The 21,182-nt window shown below is 44.6% G+C and overlaps 1 protein-coding gene across 4 annotated transcripts in view; it reads right to left on the bottom strand.

Moving 5' to 3' along the window:
- Positions 1-21,182, bottom strand: part of LOC147016470 (uncharacterized) — a 121,951-nt gene that overhangs the window by 25,148 nt on the left and 75,621 nt on the right. For 3 of the 4 annotated variants that reach the window (XM_085845140.1, XM_085845143.1, XM_085845142.1), the window contains 5 exons: positions 16,581-16,629; positions 12,141-12,206; positions 7,223-7,368; positions 4,709-4,769; positions 4,156-4,381 (listed from right to left, as the gene is read on the bottom strand). In XM_085845140.1, coding sequence (XP_085701266.1) covers positions 4,275-4,381; positions 4,709-4,769; positions 7,223-7,368; positions 12,141-12,206; positions 16,581-16,629 — 429 coding nt within the window. In that variant the 3' untranslated portion in view covers positions 4,156-4,274. Of the gene's footprint in view, positions 1-2,510; positions 3,169-4,155; positions 4,382-4,708; positions 4,770-7,222; positions 7,369-12,140; positions 12,207-16,580; positions 16,630-21,182 lie in introns of those variants that run through there. The other variant, XM_085845141.1, reaches the window with a different exon arrangement.

Below are 21,182 nucleotides of genomic sequence, written 5' to 3'. Positions count from 1 at the left end.
TTCTGTGTTCAGTCCACCGATAATGCTATGCCCTGGAGAGTGTTTTACGTCACTGTAAATCTTTATGCCCACTCTGAAGATCCAGCTAAGGATTTCGTTCTCATGATGAGGCAGACTGCACTGGGCCAATTCATCTTCTTCAGAACTTTCACCTTCTTCAGATAAATCATTCACGGCGGTTCTCATGGCAAATTTTGTCACAGTTGAGGACGCAACTATGAGGGGTTTTGTGACATCCAATGGCTGCACGAATGTCACCTTGTCACTACCTAAGTGAACCTCCATTTTCTGCTTGAAATTGTAGCTTTTGTAGGCTCCAGCCTCAATTCCAAAATCATTCAATAACAGCATGCTGTAGTGTTCCCAGATGTTTTTCAGGGTAAACACATGTCCCTTCTGCAGCTCTTTCTCAAGCTGGTTCATCACATTTCTGAAACAGATGCTTTCAGGAGACTGGTTTTTCTCTCCACTCTCCTTTTTATACTTTCTGTGAAAAGAAACATAACACTTGAGGTGATATTTACCTTCAGCTGCCATCAAGTCTGAAACACCTGCAAACCTGAACTCTCAAACCTCTCCCCCTCCTCAAAATCCTGGTGGCGTTTAATCAAATCTGTTTCTGGTGTATGTTCTCCCTCCATCCCCTCCCTTACCTCAAATGGCCGCACTGCTGATTCCACACGTGATAAAGCTGAATGTCTAAACTCGGTGTTTGCAGCTAAATCTTGTGTCCTAAACCCATCACGATCTCTACCCACTATACCCAGTCGCACCCAACTGTCCCTGGACTCTGTATCCTTTTCTCCTGACAAGGTGGAGAGCTTGCTTTCAAACCTCGAGTCAGATTCTGCAACCGGTCCAGACGGCATCAGCCCACGTGTCCTCAAAGCCTGCTCTTCTGCTCTTGCTCACCCTCTCTCTGTTCTATTCACCCTCTCATTTGCCCAAGGTCATCTGCCATCTACTTGGAAATCTGCTAACATCACTGCCCTGCATAAAAAAGGTGCAAAAACAGATCCCTATAACTACAGACCAATCAGCCTTCTCCCAATCATCAGCAAGGTGATGGAATCCATCATCGCTTCAGATATGAAATCCTTCCTCTTCTCCAATGGCTTGATTTCCAATCATCAATTTGTTTTCAGACCAGGTCACTCTACCCTGGATATGCTGCTTCTGCTCTCCCATCAATGGATGGAGGTCCTCAATGCCAGACAGGAAATCCGAGCCGTATCCCTGGACATATCACGTGCTTTTGACACAGTCTGGCACCCTGCCCTACTCACCAAACTCTCTTCCCATGGTATTCAAGGCCATCTCCACTCATGGCTCGCAGACTTCCTCTCCTGTCGCAGTCAACGTGTGGCCCTAAATGGAGTTCTTTCATCCCCTCTTCCTGACCAGGCTGGAGTTCCTCAAGGTAGCGTTCTGGGCCCTGTTCTTTTTCTGGTTTTCATCAATGATCTCTCGGACTCTCTGGAAAATCCTCTATTTCTCTTTGCCGACAACTCCACCCTCTGCCGTACCATCTGTCATCCCTCAGACCGGCAAGCAGCAGCTTCTTCGCTCACTGCAGATCTGGATAAAATCACAAACTGGTCCAACACGTGGAACATGTCTTTCAATCCAGACAAATCTCACACTCTCACTATGTCTCTTCGAAAGGACCATTTACAAACCCCCCCCCATCCACTTTCTCAACAATCCTCTGGAAGAAGTCTTTTCTTTCAAGCTTCTAGGTCTCACTATCTGCCATGACCTTTCCTGGGAAAGTCACATTTCCAACCTCGCCTCAAAAGCCAGTCGCCGACTGGGAATCCTCCGTCATGCTAAGTCCTTCCTCGGCCCTCTTGAGCTCCTGACCACTTACAAAGCTTTTGTTCGTAGCCTGATGGAGTACTGCTCTCCCCTCTGGGCTGGTGCTCCTGCCTCCCACCTTTCTCGGCTTAACACTGTCGAAACCAGGGCATTTAAGATCATCGGCATCTCCCGCAATGAAGCTGAGTCTTTGGGCCTCTCACTCAATCACCGCAGGTTGGTCGGTGGTCTTTCTGTCTTCTACCGACTCCTCTCCAGCCTTGCCCCCCCTGCTCTCTCTGCGATTTGTCCCCACCACATTTCCACAGGGCGCTCAAGGTCCGCCAACAACCCCCTTCTGGTAAAACTACCAAAATCACGAATCACTGCTCATCTTCACTCTTTCATTCCTCTTTTTTCCCGCCGTTGGAATAAACTTCCTCACTCTATTCTTTCCCATTCTTCTCTCCAGGCTTTCAAAACAGCTGTTCACCACCACCTCTTATCTTCCCCCATCCAAATCCTCGATCTTTTCTACCCCCGATAATCCACCCAAGCCCACTTCCTTCATTTCTCCTGCTTTCCTTCCTGAAAGTCCCTGAAATGTCTATCTTCTCTTCGCCATGTTCCCCGTCCCATCCCCATTCCTCTCCCTTCCACAGTTCACCTCATGTGTCTGTTCCCCACTGTTTTGTCCCTTCCACTCCCGCCCCTCTTGTCTCATGCCTCCTTGCTGTGAGTTGTGTGTTAGCTCTCATACGAGCCTCGACCAAGGTATACAAAAAAACAAAAAAACAAAACCTGTGACGCATGGTGGGGTCAAATTGGGCCAAACTAAGCATCCTGGATGATGTGTGATCAAATTAAACATTTGTCAGGACACCAGCTTTTCCAGGAATGTCAGTCTGGCAGAAAGCGCATTTTGACCAATCCATAGCGCTGTGCGCGGATCTTAGTGACTTTGGGACATGGTATTTCTCTGACGAACCTGATGTTGTGGGTATCTCTTCTGCGTAAGTCACAGATTGTGGCTGAATCCTTGACTTCAGTCTGTCTATTTTTTGTGCGTGAGTAAAGTCACTATAGCAGAATTTGTGCCATTGAATCTTTTCGACGTGCTCCGGTACAGAATATTTTCTGATTCTTGAGAATGAGTCAACATATTTAGCATCATTATATTTCTCTCTTTCTTTGCAACATTCAGCTGCAGTTTTCACACCAACGATTGTAGTCTTTCGAAGTGGCGTTGACTTGCTAGTTTTTGAACTGTCCTGGCAAATAAAGCATTTATTCCAGTCTACATGCTCTTCTTCTTCTCGATCCCTTGAACCCCCTGTGAGAAATCTTGCGGCTTTCATTTTTCAGTTAGCCCTGGGTAACAGAAAAACACAGTTATGTAGTTTAGGTTCAATTTATAGCAAAGTTGTAAAATTCATTGATTGTGGTTTGTATAATCAGACATTCTAATTCGAGCATGAACATTTCTTTAAAAATAATATAGTGAAAAACAAGTCATATTATTTTTAGAAAATGGATGGAGCAATGTTTTTTTCTATACTCCCATCAGCTCAGGCATGCTCAAAAACATGGAAATCGATCCTAATTTTGTAATTTCATGTCAATTTGCTGCTGAAATATGACGAAAAGTGTATTTAATGGCGACCATTTTGTAAACTGTCATGGCGGCCATACTATCCATATCCAGAGTTGGCAACAAGTTGATTCACATTTCTGTGTGTCTGGACAGTCAATTTACACCTGTTGCACTATTCTAACACGGAATCAGCAGGGTCGTACACTATTCTGCATTGGGCCTCCTGACGAGAAGTAAACATTACGAGATCAACACAAGCGAAAAGGTACTCAAGAAAATATGGCACCTCGCACACAACACAGAAATCGACATGGTCAAAAGGGGACAACAATAGTCAATAACAAAGAGAATCCAGAACTGTATCCATTGCTTTGGAAGCAAGTTGTTCAGAGCAGAGAAATAAGGCATCCTCCACCAGAAAGCATAACAACAGGAGTGAGAATTGCTTTGCAAAACATATCCCCTGCCGATGTGATATTTTCTAAGTCTAAAAAGGGCAAAACTGAAAAATTAACGAAACGCCCTGAAACTCAAACTTGTTCTGTAACTTATAATAAAGCCAGGTACCAAGTTTCAGTTTAATATGTTGAAGGATATGGAAAAAACACAGGTGGGATGGATGGACAGCCAAATAGAGAGCAAACCCATCGTCCCCACCCGTGAAACTGGTAAGAGACTGAACACCATTCTTGTGTTGGTGAAATGTGATGTCGGACAAATTAATAAAAATGGGAATTTTCTGATATTTTGGCCACAATACCCACCTTTCTTCAAATGAATTGATCATCATTTTGTTTGGAGCCTGTGGCTGCTGGTTGCATTATTGCCGGGAGAGTGGCTGTGATGCTGATAAAGTGAATGACCCATAAAATCTTCCTCCAGTCTAATCACTCATGGCTTCTTTGTCTGATGACGAAGGGCATTTGGTCAACACTTTGCTCATCTTCGTTCTCAAACCATTTAGGAAAGAACGCTTTTTCCGTAACTTCCCTGCCAAAGGTACACACAGATTTTGGGTCATAATCAAATGAGGTGATCTTGGTTAAACAAAAACAAACGTATCAAAACCAAACAACAATATAAAAGAGAAAGTATTGTTCCCCCACCGTCCCCCCTTCCCCTCCCCCAAGAGAAAATCATTATATTTGAAACTAGGAACTTGTGAATCAAATCTCTACATCATAAGTCGGCCGATATGTGAAATGAAATATGACCTCCTCCAAGTTTTGCCGTAACATGTCCCATTGGAAATGACGAGTTTCTATTGCTGTGAATTGTAGAAAGACTGAGTGTCTTACAATGAGGTATTTTTCTTACCTTTGCCAGTGTTCACTTTACTGTCCACAGTGGTGTCATTTCGTTCATTGTCAGATGATGACTGAAAGAAAAGATAGAGAATTCCACTTCAGAACAAACATCAACATGAAATCACACAAGATATGACACAACAAAACTAGAACGGCACTCAGTAGAGTGCATAGTCTCACTTCGCGCTCTCACGTGAAACAAAAATACCGTTGTTAATGGAACACGCCACAATTATGGTCCATGCACCCGGATTATCCATGCTCCCTATTTCCCACATACATTGTCATTATCTGGAGCGTCAATGAATACGAATATGAAAAATGTATTCAAACTGCATTCCCCATGGCTGGTTGATCATATGTAAGAAGTTTTGCATCAATCTGTTAATATAAGCAGTTCTGGAGAAGAAAATATTTTACATTTTTATTTTCAATCAAATATGGCTACCAGACCACATGACCGATGATGTCATTAATTTAATTCTTCATTTGATGAAAGAATACCACTTCACTGTTGATGTCATCATCTCATATACCCCATGGGGAGTTGACATCTGCCAAGTTCCATCAATTTCGTTGAGTGGTTTTGGATGTGAACAATTATTTTTTTAACCCCACATGACTGTCATACCATGTGACATATGACATCAGAGCTATTACAAGAAAATATTATTCATGGGGAGTCCCTCCTATGTTAAAAGTTTGCATCAATGGGACAAGCAGTTGCAGAGGGGGGGAGAGAGAGAGAGAGAGAGAGAGAGAGAGAGAGAGAGAGAGAGAGAGAGAGAGAGAGAGAGAGAGAGAGAGAGAGAGAGAGAGAGAGAGAGAGAGAGAGAGAGAGAGAGAGAGAGAGAGAGAGAGAGAGAGAGAGAGAGAGAGAGAGAGAGAGAGAGAGAGAGAGAGAGAGAGAGAGAGAGAGAGAGAGAGAGAGAGAGAGAGAGAGAGAGAGAGAGAGAGAGAGAGAGAGAGAGAGAGAGAGAGAGAGAGAGAGAGAGAGAGAGAGAGAGAGAGAGAGAGAGAGAGAGAGAGAGAGAGAGAGAGAGAGAGAGAGAGAGAGAGAGAGAGAGAGAGAGAGAGAGAGAGAGAGAGAGAGAGAGAGAGAGAGAGAGAGAGAGAGAGAGAGAGAGAGAGAGAGAGAGAGAGAGAGAGAGAGAGAGAGAGAGAGAGAGAGAGAGAGAGAGAGAGAGAGAGAGAGGGAGAGAGAGAGAGAGAGAGAGATTTAAAAGGGAAAAAATACACATGTGGATACACACACACACACACACACACACACACACACACACACACACACACACACACACACACACACACACACACACACACACACACACACACACCAATAGTCTCGCAACCCTACGAGGCAAGACTCACAAACACTGAATTGTTTCGACATGATTGGTGAACCTTTCAGTGTGCTTCCCCACCTCAAACAACAACTATATTTTTCACTTGTTTCTTGCATTCTCAAATTATCTACGTGCCACTCAATCGACTCTGTTTTCTCCCCTTCCATCTCCACTCCTCCAATCTTCTCATGAATCTAATCATTTCCTCAATTTTCTGTTCTGGTTATTAATGCTGTTCAAGTCTCTGAAGTGTTCATTATACCTTACATCGATGGCCGCAAATAACTTATTGCACAATATTGCATTGTCATTGTTCATGGCAACAAAAGGTAAACACTCTCGTCCTTACACCATTTTCCCATCAAGTTGGGATTGTCGGCAAATACAGTACGCACGCTTGGTCCAATTCATTCCTGAACGGCCTGGCAAAGTACGAAGTTTGATGAAGGCGAGCCGGCATTTAGAACGAGGCCAGGATGCTGAAGATAACATCTCATTCCTTGTAGTTGTTAAAAACACAATGGGATGTTTAATATCCACCAACTAATGCGAACAGATGGGTCCTCAGCTTGGCACTCATCCAAGGGACGACACAGTTCATGATGTCACACCTGCCTGCGAAGCTCCAATCTGACAGTTTGTGGTTGAGTTGAAAATTACACCAAGTCGAGATGGCTCAAAAGCAAGTCCACCACCTCTGCACGCAAGTGCATTATTTTTGTAGAATGAAAACTGAAAGTGAATGACTTCTAAATTATGATATTACAAAGAAAGAACAGAAGCAAAGAATAAACTCTTCTGCATATTCAAACCACGTTCCATTAAACCATGCAATCAAATTTTTCTTCCCCAAATAGGTCCAAATCCAAACAGTGGTCACCACTGGTTCAACAGGTTCATCAATTTATATTTAAAGAATCTTACGGAAGATTCTTTCAAAAGGAATACCTGTTTGTCTTTACTCGTGTCGCTGCTGCTGCGATCCAAATTGATCAGATCCCATCAAGTTGATCGGATCGCATCAGATCCCCCCCTCCACCCCATTCCCATGACCGATAAGATTGAATAATGCTCTGTGAACAATAAATGCTAAATCTAAGGCTGTTGTCTCAGACTAAACGTGGTTTCATTATGTTCTACGTGGAAAACAACAAGCAATCCAAAACGAAAACACTCACCTTTGAGTAACACTTTCCCAGTTTAGCAAAAAAATTAATTGCTTGGCGAAACCCTTTAGGGATGCTGCTGCTGCTGCTGCTTTGCTCCAGTTTTGCTGAGTTCACATGTGATTCAAGTAATCCACTGTTTTGGTTTTCCAATGGAGCTGAAATTGAAAATAAATAGAGGTGACTCATTTGCCTCCAGCTTTGTTCTCGTTAAACAAAGAGGATCAGTAAACATTGTGACACACCTCCTGTTTACATGAGGAATCACAACGTGGAAACACTTTTGGATATTGTTGTGGCAAAGTGGTGAGAGTATGGAATTAGTATTCAATTGAATAATGAAATCCAGCTGAAGGAATAAGCATCAACAATTTTAATTGTGTGGTTCTCGAAACCAACAGTCTTTGAAGAACTATGATCTCCGTAAAAAACTAGAACAGCACTTTTTGAAAAAAAAAGAAAAAGAAAAAAAAAGTGTGAATAACTATCTGGGGGAAGTCGTTAACTGGTTGCCCCACCTGGCTTGGTCCACCCTGCCTGGTAACACCAATCTCTACATTCTGTGCTCATTCCTAATGCCTTCAAGGAAAATAAGGATGGGTATAAAAACATAACCTACAAAAAGGCAGAATGGTCCAAAATCCCTCTCAATGAAGAGAAAACGGTGTTATACAAACCAGAAAAATTTAACACACAACTTCAACAAACAATCAACATCCAGTTTTAAATTCGAAGTGTCAATACCATATTTTCCAGTGTATTAACCATGCTTTTTAATCAGCGGGAAAAGTTCAAAGTTGGGGGTGCAGTTAATACACAGATATAGAAAATAATCGGTCATAAAAACAATCAATTTTCAATTCTGAATTTCAATTCCAGTAGAATCTGGACAATAAGCACATGCACTTATTTTTTTAGATTTAGCGGAAAACATAGGCGCTTATATTCAAAAAGCCCGACATATGTGCTCATTTTCGATATGTGCTGATACATATTCAACTGGAAGGACGCTCAGTAGAGTGTACACCTGTGCCACGCAATGCCCGATCCAAGAGAACATATCGGGCCCAATACATTTTTGAAATATCATGCAAAACAGGACTACAGTCAAAGCTCGTTACTATGCCACCTCGCTTCTATGCCACTCTCGCTATTATACCACTTTTGCTCAGTCCCGACAAAATTCAATACAAAATAAATTTACTATGCCACCCCCTACTCTCGCTACCATGCCACCACTGTGTGACTGTTAAAAGGCACGAGTCGTGAAAAAGTCTGTATTGCGCAGTGCTTGATTATCACACTCACGTCCAAAGGCGAAGCGACAAACTACAGTCCAGCTGCGCACAACATAACTCAATACGTACGCGCATAGTCAGACTGTGTCAAAACACGCGATTCTTCTCCCCGATGCCAGCCACAACAAGCCAATCACAACACGCACAACGAGACACAAAAAAGCACGAGCACACACACAGACACGCAGGCACACGTACAACAGTGACATCATTTTTTTTCAAATTCAGCCCATAATGTCAGCTCAGAAACGCAAGCGAACCGACTTTACGCTGAAGGAGAAGAAGGAGATCATCGATGCCGCGAAGAAGGAGCCGAATCAGTCCAAGTTGGCCAGGGAGATTAGCAAGAAATGGGGCGTCGAAGTTAAGAGAACCACCGTGAAGGGCATTCTCAGCAAGAAGGATGCAATCGAGGCTGCAATCAAAGCTGGATTTCCATCGAAGCGCATGAAGTTGACGCAGGCTCACGACCCGAAGCTTGATGAGGGAGTGCTCATGTGGCTGAAGCAATCAAGAGGACAGAATGTGCCTGTCAGCGGCGATCTGATCAAGGAGAAGGCAATGAAACTGGCCGAGCTGATGCACATCCCAGACTTCATGGCGAGTGACGGTTAGTTGGGCAATTTCAAGAAGCGCCATGGCATCACGTTCAAGACAGTGCAGGGCGAAGCTGGAGCGGTGGATTCGCAATCCCTTCTTGAGTGGCAACAACAGGTTCTCCGGCCCTTACTCGGGCAGTTCTCCGCAGACGACGTCTTCAACCTGGACGAGACTGGACTCTTCTGGCAGCTGCTTCCGAACAAGACCATGGCTTTCAGGGGAGAGCGGTGTACTGGAAGAAAGAAAAGCAAGCAAAGGATCACTCTTCTGGTTGGGGCAAACATGAGCGGCAGCGAGAAGTTCCCTCTGGGAAGCTCTTCTTCTGTTCCCTCCCTCTTCTGGGAAGCTCTGCCTGCCGAGGAAAAGATGCACGAGAACGAGGAGATCGAGCTGTCTGACTTTCTCGAAGCCGACGAGCGCCTCGCGACTGGCGGGTATTTCAAGCTGGAGGAGATTGCGGAGGAGATTCTGTGCAGTGAGGAGCCGGTGGAAAGCGAAGATGACGAGGTAACTGTCGAGGAGGAAATCGTTCCGTTCGAGGAAGCCCAGCGCGCTTGTAGCACCGTCCGGAAGTTCATGCAGCAGAGAAGCGGGAAGCCCGGTGTGATGCAAGCGTGCGATCGGCTAGAAAACGAGATGCACGAGATCCGCCGAAAGAAGATGCGCTGGCCGACGATTCTTGAAAGCTTTGTGTGTCGTGAATTTCTCGCCATGCCATATGTTAGTGTGTGAACTCTGTTAGTGTGTGTATGTTCTCCGTTCGCTTAGCTTATACAACAGTCGTGCCTTTTACTTGCTGGAATAAATTTTGTCTAAAGATTAACTACAGATGGGTAACTTGAGAAAATAAGGCCGTTTTTACAAAATCTCGTTACTATGCCACTCTCGCTACTATGCCACTTTTGCTCGGTCCCGCCGGGTGGCATAGTAACGAGCTTTGACTGTATATCCTTTTTGGCCCCATCTCTCAAGGGTGAAGAATCACTTTAAAAATTATGGGAGCCGGATCCAGATCTTCACCAACATCTAATCAGTTCGTCCTTGTCACATACCCAACCTGTCCACAAAATTTCATCCGAATCCATCCATAACTTTTTGAGATATCCTGCACGCAGGCAGACAAACAAACAAACAGACATGAAGGGATGAAAACATAGCCCACTACACCTTCGGTGGCGGAGGGAAAAAGCCGTGACCAGCGCTTATAATGGTACATGTTCTTCAGAATGGCTGCATTGATGTCAGTTTTTATGTCATTCCAATTTTACTTTAAAAGGCCCGTCTTCTACTCCCCATCTTCTTCAAATGTTTCTCACTCTGAACAATTATTTCCTCATTCATCACCATTTACATCAAAGTCCTCGTGTTAAGTCCGGATTTCTTACACGTCCGATACTGGTTCTTGGAAGAGTTGAAAAAATGCGATCATCTCCATCTTCTCTTAATTGGTGTGATCGACCCTTCACAGGCCTGTCCACTTTGATCATGACGAAAGACGTTTTACGACCCTTTCTCACAAAAGGCCATAAAACACCCTTTTACGACCCTTGATGAACGTTATTTTGAATGTACAACTCTTGCAAGTGCATGACCTGTTCAAAGCAAGAGCAAGTCCACCGACCTTCAAGTATCATCTGTTCTCACTATCAAGATGTCAAGGTGTTCATTCACCGCAGCGTTCAAACTCTCCATTTGCTAGTCTGCAGAGGAGTTTGGCAACTGGAAAGCTGGGATGCAATTTGGCGTGGACGAGTCCATCATCCGGCACTGGAGAACAAGCAAGGCAATGATCGAGAAGTTGCCAAGGAAGAAGAAGGCGCTGAGGGGAAAGTCGGCGAAGTGGCCTCAGCTGGAGGAGCATCTCATCACTTGGTTACAGGAGAAGAGAGCAGAGGGTCATGCCATGGTTCAGGCTGAAGGAAAGGAGCTTCACTAAGGAGGAAGACATCAGGGACTTCAGGGCCTCAAACCTGTAACGCCTCAAACTTTCATCACGTGACTATCCACATGGTGTTTAAAAGTCCATTACGGTGTTTTCTTCACTCTTGAGACGATTTTCTTGTTTTGCGAGAAGAATACTCGGGTACAAGGTTGCCTGTAATGTGATGAAGTGATGAAGCTCCTCATGATTAATTTGGGGATTGTTATAACAGTTCCCCATTGGAGTTTCATTAACTTTTTCCTCTTTAACATTATGTTGTGAATTGAACAATGAGAGTATTTCCTGACACGTTATGCCACATCTGTTGATGATATTTATGTTTATGTAAATCACACCCATGTTGATTAACATCAAAATTGGAAATGGGGGTCTCATGAGAATGTGAGAAGAGTTTATAAAAAAAAAAAAACATGCAAAATGAACAACAAAAGCAACAGATCCTCCGATATTGCTTCTTCAGTTCACTGATGTGAAACCACTTCTCCACCTCACCCCCTTAAAACTCCAGGATGCACACATTCTTCCCATAAACCTCTCCTTGTTACACTTCAAAAATCCAAGCTGACTGTACAACTCAACTCTCATTCTTCACTTCTGTCGAGAGAACCACCTTCCTGAGGCTTTCTTCCAACCCTTTCCTCCATGACTTCAAGCAGGGAGTGCACTTTCACTCATCCCACATGCTGACCCATGATCTTTATCACCCCCATCAACCCTTCCTAACCCAATCCTCTTACATGCTAGTTTATGTTTCACATGCTCCCCTCCTATCTCTCTTATTTTCCTGTTTGTTCATACCTGTTTTGGTTGTGCCCAATCGTTACCCCGCTATCCCACAATCAGTTCAACCTTGCTCTTCCATGAGCCTCGATCTTAGAGAGGAAAAAAAAATGACCTCGTATATCTTTCAGCTTTTTCCATGAATTCACCAAAGATAATTAACTGTTGTTGGAAGAAGGTTGTGAAAATATTTATCAGTCATGATCTGAGTTAGAATCTCCCAAGGTGTTGCATAAAATTAACAATATTGTATTAAGCTCTTTGGTGAAAAAGAAAGGAAATGCCAAGTTTTTTCCTTTTGACCACAAACCTTCTGGCTCAACATTCTCCAAGTAGATTACTTTCACCAGGTCTGAATCGTTCTTTGTCGTATCCTCTGTGAAACAATGAAAAAAGTTGAAGAACAAAGTTAGACTGTCATTTGTGAAAAATTCATCCACTTTGAGAAACTCAACTCTTTCTTTGAATGTTCAAAGGTAAATAAATTAGAGCCTGATGAATATAACAAATGAAACAATATTCATAAGATGCTTTTCAAAGAAAATTATTTTTAATGATGGTACAACAGGAAATACTTGGAACTTCACCGGAGGAAGCGGCCATGGGGTCCGTCACGCCGACACAATCATGCCAACATCTGACTACTCTCTCATCCCCTCCACTTTGAGACACCATTCCAACTCAATTACAAAACTATCCACTGACTCTCCTGTCACTACCACTGCAGGGAGACCATGTCATTCATTGACCACTCTGAGTGAAAGACTCCTCCTTTATTCCTATCCGAACTCCGCTCCTTTTTACCCTGAGCACACTTAATGGAAAGCGGGTTTAAACAATTGGTCCACTTCTGTCTGTCCGTCCATCCACAAACATTCGTTTATGATCGAGGAACAACTTAAAAATAGAATATTCAATTGAAATTATTTGCATACGCATTTGCAGAGGAGAGAAATAATATTTGTACTCTGTCTCCTTGGCAGTCAAACAAAATTGAAAATCATTCCAAGCAGGAAACTAACTGTTTTTAAGTATGTCATAAAGGATATGGACAACAGGCATGAAGAACTAATGTAACGTGTCCAACAATGTGGTGTACTAGCAACTGCGTCAACGGTGATAAACTACCAGAATTAACTTTTTTTTGTATACACGACCTTTACAATCGCCATTTCATTTCAATTTAAACATACACTTCAACACTGCAGAACATAAATCGACCACTTATTGCTTCCAAAAACCTCCAGTTTGTCAGAACAAGACGGCAGCGGGAATGGAAGAAGCAGTTCAGACTTTTTTTTTTTTAGATCAACGGAGAGTGGCGAACTACGAAGGAAGGAACTGTTGATGTAATCATGATTGGTAAGTTCAGGCAAGAAAATAGAATTTCAGAAAGGGGAAAAAATAAATATATTCTCCACTAATGTCAGGAGTTTAAATAAGAAGGAAGAGCTTAAGGCCAAAGGAGATAGCGAGGAGTACAATGTACAGGAGTTGCAGTGAGTGAGACATGGTTTAATGAGGAGAGTAATTCGAGGCCAGGATTAAAAGGCTTCAAGGTGTATCTGTGTGACAGGAAGGAGAAAATAGGGGTAGCAAACTGGGTAAAAGATGGCATTGCATCAATAGAAAGGGGTGATGCTCAGGAGGGAATTGATGTGGAGGATTGTGTATGGGTGGAGATTAGAGATTGTACAAACAGTGAGATACTGGGAGGATGCTTTTATTGGGTTACAGGTGTGAAGAAAGAAGAGGAAGAAGGAATTCCTGAAGAATTCAGAAGGGCATGTGCAAAGGTAAGAGTATTGATTTTGGGGAATGAGGATGTCTTGTGGGGAAGATGGAAGAAGTGGGTTACCTCAGGGATTAGCACAAGGACCATTATTATTCATTATTTACATCAAAGGATTTGGATGGTGGGGTGAAGAGTCAGCTTTCCAAACTTGCAGATGACCCAAAGCTTGGAGGTCAGGTAGACAGTAGATGGGGTAGTGATCCGATTCAAGAAAGTATTGATGTTCAGGAAAGGCAAAAGATTGGCAGATGAAATGTAACTTGAAAAGTGTAAGGTGTTGCGGATGGTTAAGAATAATGAAAATTGAGATTACATGATACAAGGGGAAATTTTGGAGCATATGACTCAGAAGGATCTGGGGGTGGTAATAGATAGGGGACGAAGTAAGACAGAATAAATATAAAATGTGTTAATACTGTTTAATTACCTGAAGCGATATTGTTGCGAATCTGGAAGCCATGAGCACACTCAACATTCAGGTCCTTTAGCTCAGATATCTCGGTAAGTATGTGTTTTATAGATAGCTTCCTTTCCCCTGTCTAATGGGTAAATCAATGTAAATGCGCTGCGATTTGTTTTGGTGGTAGGATTTCTTGCGACGTTCCAACAAATAATTATTTCTTCCCCATTTTAGCAGACCTACCCCAACTCTCTCCCTTCCTGTTTACTGTTTTCTCCCTTCTCTCTATTTTTCTATTAATTCATTTCCCTGTTTCTTATGTCCAACTCCATGTGGGTCTAAATGCCCAATGATCAATTTGTTGTCTTTGTAAGATTTGTCACCTCGATCTTGTGGAGAAAAGTAGATATTCAATTATTTTTATTTGGTATGCAGCCTATGGCTGCTGGTTGCATCATTGTGAGGAGTGCAGCAGTGCCCTCTGTTTTCAGTGAGTTGGTACTCATTTTCCTGACCTCAGAAGGATGACAGGCTGAATCACCCCACCTGGTGTTATTCAACACGAAAAACAGGGGCTTGAACTCAAGACCCAAAGATCTAAAGTCATCCACCTTAATCGTTAAGCAAACACCAGGCTTGATATAAAATTAATAACGAAATACAAAATAAATAGCACCTGCCAGACATCTAACACTTGCACTGCATAACTCAATAATAACAAATACCACCGCAAAGCGGGCGTCACCCCTCAGCCCCTTGACGCAAACCAATTTCAAGATGGTGGCCATATCGAAACTCGCAGCACACCCATTTTCGAAAGGAACCTTCCTCTACTCAACCCCAACACACCCAGCAAAAATAGATTTAATCGGACAAGGCGTTCTCAAAATTGACGGAAACCAATTTCAAGATGGCTGCCGTGGCGGCCAAAGTGAAAATCGCAGCATGCCCATTTTGGAAAGGAACCTTCCTCTACTCAACCGCATTATACCTTGACACAATAAAATCAATGTGTGAAGCCATTCTCAAGTTATTGTCCGGAAACCAAATTCAAGATGGCTGCTATTTTCGCCATATTGGATATCGGATTGCGCTGAATATCGAAAGGAACCTTCCTCTAAACACCCCCATTATATCACACAAAAATGAAATCAATAAGTCAAGCCATTCTCAAGTTATTGTCTGGAAACCAAATTCAAGATGGCTGCCCTAGCCGCCATATTGGATATCGGATTGTGCTGTATATCGAAAGGAACCTTCCTCAAACCACCCCCATTATACCCCCATGAAAATAAAATCAATCTGTCAAGCCGTTCTGAAGTTATTGTCCGGAAACCAAATTCAAGATGGCTGCCCTAGCCGCCATATTGGATATCGCATCGCACTGATTATCGAAAGGAACCTTCCTCTACCCAGCCCCAACACACACTGCAAAAATGGATTTCATCAGACAAGGCGTTCTCCTCGAAATCGACGGAAACCAATTTCAAGATGGCTGCCATGGAGGCCACATTGAAAATCGCAGCGCGCCCATTTTCGAAAGGAACCTTCCTCTACTCAACCTCAACATACCCTCCAAAAATGGATTTAATCAGACAAGGCGTTCTCCTCGAAATTGACGGAAACCAAAAGTTGACAGACGGACGGACGCCCGCCCGGACAACGCCTATGACGACAATACCCTTTAGCCAATTTGGGCTGAGGGGTAAAAATCATAATAGTTCATCATCATAAAAGTATCGGTAATGAGCAACATTAGGTCACCAAATACCTCCAGTTTCAAAAATGTAGTCGTTTTTACATTTTGATTAGGCCAAAAAAAAAAAAATGTTGCATTGGCGTAACCCGCCTGACCCTAAAAATTCCGCCGACCCTACGTTTTTTTTTTTGTTTTTTTGCTATCGATTTCAAGTATCTTGTTGATTGCGATCGCAAAAACCCGGAAGTGTTTCGGACAGAACCCGCCGACAAAAAGGGTGGTACTCGAGCCGGGGGAGATTTTGGGAGGGATTTATTAGGATTTATTAAATTTTTGGATTTATTATCCAAAAATTTTGGGATTTATTAGGAAAAAAAAATAAAAAAAAAAAGATCCCGACCGACCTACCCTATTTTTCAGTGACCCGTTACGCCAATGCAACATTTTTTTTTTTTTTGGCCTTATATTCACCGCAAAACTTTGAATCAATCTCATGCACTTTCAGGTCCATTATCAATGGCCTATCAATATCAATATCAAATATCAATATCAACAATCAATGGCTAGTTTGAAAACAGGAAGGGTGCTTTTTACAAATCCAATCGAGAAATTTTGCAGATTGCACATATGAAGAAGATGCGTTTTCCATTTTTTATTCACCATTTCGGCCTGGGCCTCAATGTTTTTAACATGGCAAGCAGAACTTGCTTGTGCAGCAGCTGGAGCACCCCCCGAAACCCCCCAGCCTCCAGGACTGTTATCGATTGCCATATATTGTACCAGGAATTACAAGATATGATTGTCATGTTTCTTCCATTGTAGTGACAGGTATATTACAACAAGGTAATTTTCTGACCTTTGTAATTGTGCAATTCATCCTCTGTGCTTTCACGGTCCATTGTCGACTGTGCGGGGAAAAAAGGATAATTTTTCATCAGAACAATTGTACATCTTAGCCAGGATTAGGCATGACAGAAATAAACGAGAATGGCAGTCGGTGGAGCACATACCTCCGCCACGTAATGCATGATCCACGTGAACATATCGGGTCCAATACATATTTGAAATACCATGCTAGATATCGTTTTGGCCCCATCTCTTAATGGCGAAGAATCACTTTTAAAATTAAATAATTCTCGTATCCAGATCCGGATCTTCACCAAAATCGAATCAATTTGTCATGGTCACACACCCAACCTATCCACCACGTTTCATCCAAATCTGTCCACAACTTTTTGAGATATCATGCTCGATATTAGTTTAGCCCGATCTCTCAATTGTGAAGAATCACTTTTAAAATTCTAATCGTCGGATCCGGATCTTCACTAAAATTGAATCGATTCTTCCTCGTCACACACCCAACCTGTCAAGGCAACCATGTTTTGTTCATATCCTCCATAACTTTTTGAGATATCATGCAACATGTCATTTTGGTCACCAAATTGCATCTGAATCAATCCACAACTATTTGTGATATCTTGTTCACAGACAAACAGAAAGATAGACAGAGACAAGGGTGAAAGCATAACCTTCGTCTACCTTCGGCAGTATAGGTAAAAACTGTTTTTTTCTGAATCGGAGTCAGACAAGCTGGTGAAATGTTCGGTGAAATTCCTCAACCCACACCAGCCTCGATTTCCCACTCATGTATTTCTCATCATCCCTTTGTCCCCTCCTTCAACTCACTCCTCTCCCTTTCACATTTATAACTTTGCTTCTCATCCTTTTCTCAATATTATATTTAATTAATCATGCTGCCTCGTAGTACAGAGATATGGTGCACGAGACTGAGGGAATCCTGCACTTTGAAGTAAAAGCACAAAACTCCGCACTTGCAGTATTTGCCCGGCTGATGAACATCTGATGAAGCCTCACTTGGAGTTTTCCAAAATGGCCACTGAAGACCTTATATCCAAGATGGCCACCAAACTATTACAGAAATAATTACCAAGTCAAAAGAGTCCATTATAGATGGTAAAATATGAAAACTATTGCATACAATGGGTTGGTTATAGCATGTTTACTGTGCGTTGTTTTTAACATGCTTATTTACTTTAATAATCTCAAAATGGCCGCTGAATTCCAGATGGCCGCATTGGTCGAGCAAAGAAAAGCCTTTATTTCGGGCTGTCCAGGATCAAGTCACCGACGACAGCAGAAACTGTGGAACATGTTTTCTTGACATTTCTTGTTCCAGGGACCTTTAAATTTGATCTTCGCCATTGAAAGCAAATCTTTACCAACGATTTTGTCGGCTCCAGCAAGGGCGATTGCATCATTGTCAAAATCAATGGCTGCAGCTCGTCATCACTTTCCCAATGTCCTCTGGAAACGAGCACCACAATCCCAGCCATCCTTGTACTCTCGTAAATCTGACACATGAGCCAGAATACGCTCCTTCAGTGGAGTAGCATGAATTCGGCAGGTGGATTTACCACCATTCAGTCGAATCGCATCGCAAACATGGAGGTCAAATCGACTCATCTTAAGATAGGAGTTCAGCGGAGTTACTTCACATCTTCTTCATGAAAGATATGAACTCTGCAGGCGCGAAAACAAGTCCCATTGACTTTGCGGTTTTTGTGCCGAGATACACTTTTTGAGCATTTTCCGCGATGTTATACAGTGATGACAGACATTTCCTATGATACAGAGAGCATCCTGTGCCACCAAAATTACCTGCACTTCACTTGGCCAGACACATGCTGTCATTCAGCAGAAGTGAGCTTTTTCTTGCATTAAACATGAACACTGAACATCAGTGCTCTGTGAAGACCACTTGAGCTTTTTTTTTGCAAAAAAGCAATGGAGTATACTTTCTTCTGTATGAATTGCCGAGCTGACGTTTTTGTGCCTTCATCTTCCTTTTGTCAGCTCTCTAATTTCAGATTACTGAATCTATCCGTGTATAATTTGTGCCATTTGGCCTCTCTCTTTTTGAAATGTCTGCGCTTCTCTTTTCCACTTCATTAAGGACAGTGATATCAATATCAATAGACAGACAGAGATTTCAATTCCTGGACTTGCTCAATGCTTCTCGGAAAGCTCTCCTGTCTTGAACCGACATCTCGTCGTTTGTAGTCGGCTGGATTTGTAAGACTGTCTGATACAGCTCACTGGCATAAAATGCACTTTTATTTTTTTCGTCCATTGTTTAATTGTATACGACGACAACCATCACCATGGATTACCCACCACCAATTACTCGCACCAACACTTTACTCTGATTATCTCATGAAACAGAACCTTATATAACCAGTGTTCTTTGAACACCTTACCCCATGCATTGTTCAGGTCCATGAGAATAATCTGAAACACAACCCATTGCTTCGCTGATGGGAACATTAACGGGGGGGGGGGAGGAGGGGTTCGGGGAGAGAAAGAGAGAGCAGGGAGAGAGAGGAGAGAGGAGGGAGAGAAAGAGAGGAGGGAGGAGAGGAAGAGAGGATGGAGGCAAGGTGGAAAGGGAGAGAGGGAGGGGGTAGGAGGGAAAGAGAGGGGCAGGGGGGAGGGAAAGAGAGGGACAGGGGGAGAGGGATAGGGGTGGGAGAGAGAGGGACAGGGGTGGGAGACAGAGGGACAGGGGTGGGAGAGAGAGGGACAGGGGTGGGAGAGAGAGAGGGACAGGGGTGGGAGAGAGAGGGACAGGGGTGCGAGAGAGAGGGACAGGGGTGGGAGAGAGAGAGGGATAGGGGTGGGATGAGAGGGAGAAGGGTGAGAGTGTGTGCGGAGGGGAGAGGAGGGGGGGATTCTGGCAGATGCGACACCCAGTTTAACATTCACCTGAGAGATGGCGCACACACACACACACACACACACACACACACACACACACACACACACACACACACACACACACACACACACACACACACACACACACACACACACACTGATGAATCACCCTGCCTGTGAAACACCGGGATGATAGCTTATAGCTGGGTCAGGATTCAAACCCAGGTGAGACAGCTTAGGCATTAGCACGAGCATGCGTACCTCTCGCATATCCTGCCATGATCTGGCGATTTATTGCTGAAAGGAGAGGGGAGGAAGCGTGAGGGGAGGGAGATGGTGAGGCAGCACAAGGGGAGGGGGAGGGAGAAGCACCGTGAGGGGAGGGAGAGGCAGCACGAGGGGAGGGGGAGGGAGAGGCAAGAAACGAGGGGAGGGAGAGGCAGCACGAGGGGAGGGGAGGGAGAGGCAGCACAAGGGGAGGGGAGGGAGAGGCAGCACAAGGGGAGGGGAGGGAGAGGCACCGCGAGGGGAGGGAGAGGCACCGCGAGGGGAGGGTGAGGCAGAGGCAGCACGAGGGGATGGGGAGGGAGAGGCAGCACGAGGGGATGGGGAGGGAGAGGCAGAGGCAGCACGAGGGGAGGGGAGGGAGAGGCAGCACGAGGGGAGGGGGAGGGAGAGGCAGCACGAGGGGAGGGGGAGGGAGAGGCAGCACGAGGGGAGGGGAGGGAGAGGCAGCACGAGGGGAGGGGAGGGAGAGGCAGCACGAGGGGAGGGGAGGGAGAGGCAGCACGAGGGGAGGGGAGGGAGAGGCAGCACGAGGGGAGGGGGAGGGAGAGGCAAGAAACGAGGGGAGGGGAGGGGAGGCAGCACGAGAGAAGGGAGAGGCAGTGCAAGGGGAGGGGAGGAAGTGCAAGGGGAGGGGAGGCAGCACGAGGGGAGGATAGGAGTGGGAAAGAGAGGGACAGGGGTGGGAGAAAAGAGAGGGACAGGGGGTGGAGGGAAAGAGAGGGGCAGGTGGAGGGAAAGAGAGGGGCAGGTGGAGGGAAAGAGAGGGGCAGGTGGAGGGAAAGAGAGGGGCAGGGGGAGGGAAAGAGAGGGCAGCACGAGGAAAGGGGGAGGCAGCACGAGGGGAGGGGGAGGCAGCACGAGGGGAGGGGGAGGCAGCACGAGGGGAGGGGGAAGGGGAGGGGGAAGGGGAGGCAGCACGAGGGGAGGGGAGGCAGCACGAGGGGAGGGGAGGCAGCACGAGGGGAGGGGAGGCAGCACGAGCGGAGGGGGAGGCAGCACGAGGGGAGGGGAGGCAGCACGAGGGGAGGGGAGGCAGCACGAGGGGAGGGGAGGCAGCACGAGCGGAGGGGGAGGCAGCACACCGTGGCATTACTTTGGTGATAAATCATAACCAAACAGTGACGTTTTCTGTTTAACGGCTATGTTCCATGCAAAACCGGTCGAGAGCATTTAAAATTAAAACCTGTACTATCGACCTGGCAAAGGCCTGCTTGCCTGCATGGCCCAACACACGTGCATTCTTCCAACCTGCTCGCATCAAGGCACACACAAACTCCACCACATCCGACCTCCGTGTATGCTGCCTACGTACCTCTTTGTTTTCAGTCACTGTTGACTATTGATACATTGCAGAAACTATTAATGCATTTCCTTTAATATTTTGTCATGGGAGCAAATCGCACAAAACTGGAAAAAGCAAACTATGTACGTAATT

Source organism: Eptatretus burgeri, chromosome 11, assembly GCF_056783735.1.
Source record: "Eptatretus burgeri isolate ZD-2024b chromosome 11, Ebu_testis_v1, whole genome shotgun sequence".
Taxonomy (NCBI): Eukaryota; Metazoa; Chordata; class Myxini; order Myxiniformes; family Myxinidae; genus Eptatretus; species Eptatretus burgeri.
Note: the sequence above shows the minus strand (reverse complement) of the source record. Positions and strands in the feature narration are given on the sequence as shown.